Here is a 7631-nt window from a genome sequence, read left to right on the forward strand (position 1 = left end):
ATTCATCAGGACATACATGCATCAGCAATGGCCCAAAACAGGGTACAGGTGGCCCGGCTCCCGTGCAGCTGCACCATCAGCGCATGCCGCCTAGATGCATGGCGGCAGGGCCCACTTGCCCTGCCCCCGTTCCGTCGTGGCTCGCCGGGTTGTAATTTTCATGTAATCGGCCACCGTCCGCCTCACATCATGGCGGCAGGGGCTGCCGCCTTCGCATGTGGCGGCAGGCGCCACGCGTCAACTGCCACGCCTGCCGTCACGGCTAGGCTAGTTTGTTTTGTCAATTCGTCTGGAAGATGGTTTTTTTTATCAATACCGTTGGGTAGGTAGTTTTTTTGACAAAAAATCAGCTGCTAATCACCTCCCATTTTACTTCGAGAACTCAAAACAACATTCTTAAAAAAGGAATTCATCTTTGTGGTGTTTGGTGGTGCTTTTCTCTTCATAGCTGCTAAATTACAAGTCTTTGAATTAGGGCAGGTTCTTTTGGGGCTTATTCTAAAAGCCTAACCTAAAATTTTATTTAGAAGCGTCTCTTGTATCCGGCGGTGCATCTAGCATCGTTGGTGAGCATGTGGAGGTGTGTCTCCGGCGGATCTATCTTTGGTGGATTTGGTCGGATCTCGTCGTTGTTCGTCTACGTTCGTTTGTCTTCGGGTTAAATCCTTCCAACCTACGTTACTCTTCATCGGCGGCGGTTGCTGTTCTGATAGATTGGAAGTTTTTCCGAAAAAAAGAAGCGTCTCTTGTATTGTTTGACTAAGTCTTTGTGGCAAAGTAACTTTTGTAGTGGATTCATTTCTTCAAGACCCGTCGAGTATTCTAGAAAAAAAATTCTTAAGGAATTTCTTGACATTTAAAATGGACACACTTGATTTGCGAATGTAGCATGTCTGGCTCACTGTATGACTGACAAAAATATAATATGACCGCATCCATGAACGTCTATACGTGGTGGTCCGATGGCCTGCCTGCCTCCATAGCCGTCCTCGACGCCGTGCTCCACTCCCTGGCATTCTCAAGCATTGAGCCAGGGTCAGGCCCGAACACGGCGTCCTTTATGCTGTCGCGTCTAGCGTCCCTACGCAAGGGCGCATGGATGCATACACCCGTCTTGAACTCATCCACCAGATAAGAAAAAAATATGTTATTTTTTGTTACGTTAGCAAATTGTGATTGTCATTTAATATGGACACCGGATTAGCGATTTGTTATTGAGGAAAATCAGATTTCGTTTTGAAAGGTTATAAAAAAAAAAATCTTATGTCTGTCTTTTAGAGAGGTGATCTCACATATATGGTGCGGATATCTGAATTCTTGATTACTTATTATATACTTGATTGAATTGAATCAAAACTTACCAAAGCAAACACGAAACAAGATCTTCATCTTTAATGGGATTTGGTTTTTAATGGGAGGGAGGGTGGTGGGTGGTGATGCAAAAATAAACCAGAGGAAATATATGGTGGTAGGTGAGGCGAAAAAAAACTGCGGAAGGGAAGCTACCAACTCCCTTTTACAAGTAGAGATTTATGTAGAATATATTGAAAATTAATGCAAAATATACAGAATCTTAATGTTTTAATACCAGATATACTCATTACTTTTCATGCGCATACAGTGCATGCTGGACCAGATCATTCACTAAATCAAATCAACTAATGCTACAAATAGTGCTGACGATGTGTATATATACTTGCACTCATAAAGAAATATCTCCCCACGAAGAGAGAGAGAGAGAGAGAGAGAGAGAGAGAGAGAGAGAGAGAAGCACACACTTTCTATGAGTATGTCAAAGATCATTCTCCTCCTCCTCCTCCTGGCACCCCTTCGCATGGCCGCCGCAAGCCCGGATTGTGCCCCCGGCCGGGAGCCGGGCATGGAGGCGTCTTTTGCCTGTAGCCAGATGTGGCTGTTGAAGGCCGAACAAGATCTCTGCGTCCGCATCATGGCCTGGGGCGGCGTCGACATGTCCGTGTCGCACAAGGAGGAGGAAACCGGGTACGTGAGCCTTGCTGCGTGGTTCGCCGTGGAATCCTTTGAAGTCACGCGGATCGCCGCGAGGAACCAGCTCAACCATAACACATCGCTCTCCGGAGAGGAGAGGCGCGCCTACGAGGGGTGCATGAAGGACTACGCGCTAGCGGGCAGCTCCATCACCCGCGTCGCCGACGAGATGCTACCCAGCTGCCGCTTCACGGGCCTCAGCGGCGAGTACAACCGTGCGCTAAATAGCATAGTTAGTTGTATGAATCGGCTGTCGGCGCTGGCTCGGGTGAACACGCCGTTGTACCCCATGGTGTTGGCCGACCAGGACAAAGCAGTGCTGGCGTACCATCTTGCTACTTTGATTGGTGTAGTGTGATAGAGCAAACAATAAAATAGACATTGGGTGCACCGCTACATAGCTTTACATGTGTGATGTGTTGCCATAGTTGGATCCATGATTTGGTGCCAGGTTAGGCTAATCCATCTACTCTCTCCGTCCGAAAATACTTATCATCAAAATGGATAAAAAAGGGCGTATCTAGAACTAAAATACATCTAGATACATCCCCTTTTATCAGTGGCGACGCCAGGTTCTAGAGGGTGGGTATTCATTTTGGAGGAGGGTATTCATTTTGCCCAAATCATCACTGTTTTGCAAAAAAAATCGCTTGTTTTATATAAAATTTCAATGGTTTGTCAAAATCTTGGGTATTCAACCGAATACCCAAGAAGACCCCTGGCGCCGCCCCTGCCTTTTATTCATTTTGATGACAAGTATTTCCGGACGGAGGGAGTATTAAGTTAGTAAGTTCCCTCAAATTTCGAGGCTACTGATGTGTCATAGTGTTAGGGCATTCTAACGGCAACCCGCAAAAATTCTCCCGCATACGTCCGCGGACAGGGCACCAGTTCATGCACATGGATGCCGGAGGCAGCCATCCAACCGTAGCCGCATACATTTTCACAACAACTCGAATCAACCGGACGAAATTCGTGCAAACAAGGCCAGAATTCATACAAACATAACGAATTTCATATAAAAATGCCGGATTTTCATATAAACACGACGGATTTCATTACATTTACATCAAAGCGGTCCTAGTCCAGCTCTGGAGTATAATTAATACCTAATCTAAATCGACGCCCACGGATCCCTTTGTCTTCCTCATGTCCGGCAGTTCGATCACCGACTGCTAGGAGCCCCAGAGGTATGTGCTTCATCATAAAGGGCGACTCGCTTCCCCACCACTCATCGGGGTGGAACCCCGGGCTGATGCTTCAGCTGGAGGGGAAGGCGGCGTCTTTGCTTTCGTGGAGCCCATGTGGGATCGACGGAGGTCCTCGCAAGAGAAGAACCGAGCAAGACATCTTCTGTGTACGCCAACGTCGCCTAGGTGATGGCCTTCATGGGACCCAAGCGCTGGGGGACTCCCATGTTCTACTTCTCCTTGCTGATGGCGGCGGACACGGAGGCGGCGGCCACCAACTCTTTGCTCTCCGCGCACCCGGCTTTTGTCTCTGCCTGCATGGCACGGTTGCTGGTACGGGCGGCGCAAAGTTGTCAACGGTAGCGATGACGCCAGTGCCGCCGTGCTCCCGTTGTGCCGGCGTGCAACAACTTGCCACTCCTCATAGGGTGGGCCTGGAGCGGCGAGTTGCTGAACCAAGCAGCGGCTTGGGGCGGCAACTTGCTCCGTCAGGTCAAGAGCGGAGGTGGAGCAGCGAGCTGCCTCGCTCATATCTGGCGGGCTCGGCAGGCCACCCAGCTGGCTTGTATGCAGGAGAACTGCTCTTCGGAAGGCATCGAAAGAACGATGAAGGAGGAGATGGGGGAGCGGCAGAGGTGTATGGTTCTTGCCCGGCAATTGGCCTCATTTAAATAGAGGGCAGATGGGAGGAGCTCGACCGGCATTGCATTTAATACCGGCCGCTCATGAACGAACATGTGCTCAGAGTAGGTTTCTCGGCTTCCACACGGGGTTAATTGTAACACCCCGGATATGATTTACCTAATATGTAATCCAACTCTTGCCGTTTCCGGCGTTAAGTTATTTTATTTTCTCGGGTTCGGTTTTTTGTCTCCGTGTGTTGTTGTTGTTGTTGTTGTTGTCATGCATCTCATGTCATGTCATCATGTGCATTGCATTTGCATACGTGTTCGTCTCATGCATCCGAGCATTTTCCCCGTTGTCCGTTTTGCATTCCGGCGCTTCGTTTCTCCTCCGGTGGTGTTTTCTACCTTTCTTTCGTGTGTGGGGATTAAACATTTCCGGATTGGACCGAGACTTGCCAAGCGGCCTTGATTTACTACCGGTAGACCGCCTGTCAAGTTTCGTACCATTTGGACTTCGTTTGATGCTCCAACGGTTAACCGAGGGACCGAAAAGGCTTTGTGTGTGTTGCAGCCCAACACCCCTCCATTTTGGCCCAAAACCCACCAAAACTCTCTCCATCATCTAGAGCGTTCGATCACGATCACGTGGCCGAAAACCGCACCTCATTTGGACACTCCTAGCTCCCTCTATGCCTATAAATACACCACCCTCTCGAAATTCCGGATTCCCTCCTTCCAAAACCCTAAAAAAACTCATCACACCGCCGTCGGACACGTCCGTCCCGGGCGGACGGAATCGCGCCGCCGCCCCGCACCAGTGGTGTAGTGCCACGTGGCGCCTCACCGCCCCCGCGCCGCCAGCCCGGGCAGGCCCATCGCCGGCCCCCGAGGCCCGCGCGCCCGAGCCGCCGCACCTCGCCTGCCGGCCTGCCTCGCCTCCCCGAGCTGCCGCCACCTCCTCGCAGCGCATCCTCGCCGGCCGCCGCACTTCCTCGTCGCCGGTGACCGTGGCTGCAGCTCCGGCCGCCGCCCCCGCCGCGCAACCGCCGCACGCCCCGGCGAGCTCTGGCCGCCCTCCGCCCTCCTCCTCCCACGGATCCGCCGGCCGCCGTCGCCTTCGTCAACTCCGGCGAGCTCCGGCCGGTGATCCTCGAACCGCGCTGCTACAGTACCGGGCCGGATCTAGATCTATTTGGACGGTTGACTTTTGTCCCGAAACCCTAACTATTTTGCACTTTTCATCATATTGTATCTTTGCATCCATAGCTCTGTTTTGGGCATATAACATATCAAAATGTTCATCTCAGAGAGTACATCATTTCATCTCATTGCATAATTTTCATTTGAGTTCATCTTGATGCCCGAAATGCTGTTGGAAGAATGCTATTTGAGATAATTGTCAGATCTGCTGCTCCAATTAGATATTTGTCATTTTTGCCATGATTATTGTGTGCATGATATGCCCCTGAGCTCTACATGAGTTTTGTTATATGTTTTGCCATCTTTCCAGAGGTGCAACCCATGTATTTTTGTGATGTGTGTGGTGACCAGCACAAGCTTGCAAGTGGTGCATTCGTTAATGCTGATTTCAGGGACTTAGCAATTCCACTAAGTCCTTGATCTGTTTATTTCAATATGCCATATGTTCATGTTGTTTACTAGTGATCCGTGTCTCTTTTGAGGATGATCAGTAAGGATGTTTTGTTAATCTTGTAGTGCTCTATCCATCCATGTCTTTGTTTGCATTTATGGAGCACCCTAGCTTGAGTCAATCGAGCTCTACTTTTGCTATTTCGTGAATCTGGTCAGATTGTCTACTTGTTAGTGATTTTGCCGAGGATGTTGTAGTTGATCCGTGCATACTATGTTATTGTTCTTGCCATGTCTAGCTTGTATAATGTGTATTCTTGATGGGTGTATTCTTAGATTGTCATGACTTGCTCTGTAGTGAGTGCATCGAGCTCGTGAACATGCCTACTTGATATCTGATTTTGCATGCTCCAGTTTTCACTAAGTCTGAGAACTGATTATGTTTTTGCCATGTTCACATGCTTGCAAATGTATTTTCTAATCCTTTTTGGCTCAAGGTCACTAAGGGACTTTTGTTAAGCTCTTTGAGTAGCTCCATGCCATGCTTTACTTTGCCATGTTCAGTTCCTGTAGCATATAGTTTTCATGCTCCAAAGTGTGCTACTTGATCTGAAATTCCAGACAAGTGTTAATTTCACTAAGTCTGAAATCTGTTTACCAAATGCATTTTTGCCATGCTTGTTTGAATCTGTTAATGGATGAATTGGCCGTAGCTCAGTGTTCATCTTTTGTTAAGCATCATGAATGGATCCCTGCCATGTATTTTGTTGCCATGTTTGAGTGCTGTAGCATGTTTATTTTGTTGCATTTAGATGGCTACTTGCTGTAACCGCAGACCGGTGCCATATTTGAATTGCTTGCCATTTCCAAACCGTGACTCCGATTCCGGTGATCTTTATATCGTTTTCAAGCGATTTCATCTCACCTTTCTAGTGGCACACTTGGTTTTCCAAGTTGAGGCCAGGTTCATTCATTCCTTGTCAAATCTTGCATATGCATCGCATATCGCATCCCGTATAGCATACCATGTTTGCATCATGTTGTTTGAGTTTGCACGTGGTTGATTGTGTCCTTGTTTGTTTGTCTTGTTTGGATAGAGCCGGGAGACGAGTTCGCTAACGAGGATCCCGTTGAGTTTGCTTTCGAGGATCCAGTCAACTCTGACAACTTTACAGGCAAGATGATCATACCCTCGAAATCACTACTATCTTTGCTTTGCTAGATGCTCGCTCTTTTGCTATGCCTATGCTACGATGCCTACCACTTGCTTATCATGCCTCCCAAATTGCCTTGTCAAACCTCTAACCCACCATGCCCTAGCAAACCGTTGATTGGCTATGTTACCGCTTTGCTCAGCCCCTCTTATAGCGTTGTTAGTTGCAGGTGAAGATTGGAGACCGTTCCTTATTGGAACATTATTTACTTGTTGGGATATCATTATATTATCTTGTTATCTTAATGCATCTATATACTTGGTAAAGGGTGGAAGGCTCGGCCTCTCGCCTAGTGTTTTGTTCCACTCTTGCCACCCTAGTTATCGGTGTTATGTTCTCGGATTTTGCGTTCCTTACGCGGTTGGGTTATAATGGGAACCCCTTGATAGTTCGCCTTGAATAAAGCTTTTCCAGCAATGCCCAACCTTGGTTTTACCATTTGCCACCTAGCCTCTTTTTCCCTTGGGTTTTCGGAGCCCGGGTCATCTTATTTAAACCCCCCCGGGAAAGTGCTCCTCTGAGTGTTGGTCCGACCGAGTAGACTGCGGGGCCACCTCGGGGCAACTTGAGGGTTGGTTTCATAGGATGTCTCATCTGAGTGTGCCATGAGAACGAGATATGTGCAGCTCCTATCGGGATTTGTCGGCACATTCGGGCGGTGTTGCTGGATTTGTTTTAACTTGTCGAAGTGTCTTGTAGAACCGGGATACCGAGTCTGATCAGAATGTCTCGGGAGGAGGTCTATTCCTTCGTTGACCGTGAGAGCTTGTCATGGGCTAAGTTGGGACTCCCCTGCAGGGATTTGAACTTTCGAAAGTCGTGCCTGCGGTTATGGGCAGATGGGAATTTGTTAATGTCCGGTTGTAGATAATTTGAACCTTAACTTAATTAAAATGAATCAACTGTGTGAGTTACCGTGATGGTCTCTTCTCGGCGGAGTCCGGGAAGTGAACACGGTGTTGAAGTAATGCTTGCGCAGGTTGTTCTCTAGTTGTTCGATCGCG

At 48.4% G+C, this 7631-nt stretch overlaps 1 protein-coding gene across 1 annotated transcript; it reads left to right on the forward strand.

Annotated features, from left to right (window-relative positions):
• The first annotated feature begins 1729 nt into the window (after positions 1–1729).
• Positions 1730–2413, forward strand: LOC125525523 (uncharacterized). The gene has a single exon (XM_048690531.2). It carries the CDS (start codon positions 1784–1786, stop codon positions 2363–2365), a length of 582 nt encoding a protein of 193 aa, XP_048546488.2. The 5' UTR covers positions 1730–1783; the 3' UTR covers positions 2366–2413.
• The last annotated feature ends 5218 nt before the right edge of the window (positions 2414–7631 follow it).

The sequence above is a fragment of the Triticum urartu genome, chromosome 3A (genome assembly GCF_056163025.1).
Source record: "Triticum urartu cultivar PI428250 chromosome 3A, HENAU_Tu73, whole genome shotgun sequence".
Classification (NCBI taxonomy): Eukaryota; Viridiplantae; Streptophyta; class Magnoliopsida; order Poales; family Poaceae; genus Triticum; species Triticum urartu.

What these genes read in the sequence shown, in the direction of transcription:
- LOC125525523 (XM_048690531.2), top strand. Translation starts at nt 1,784, where the DNA reads ATGAGTATGTCAAAGATCATTCTCCTCCTCCTCCTCCTGGCACCCCTT.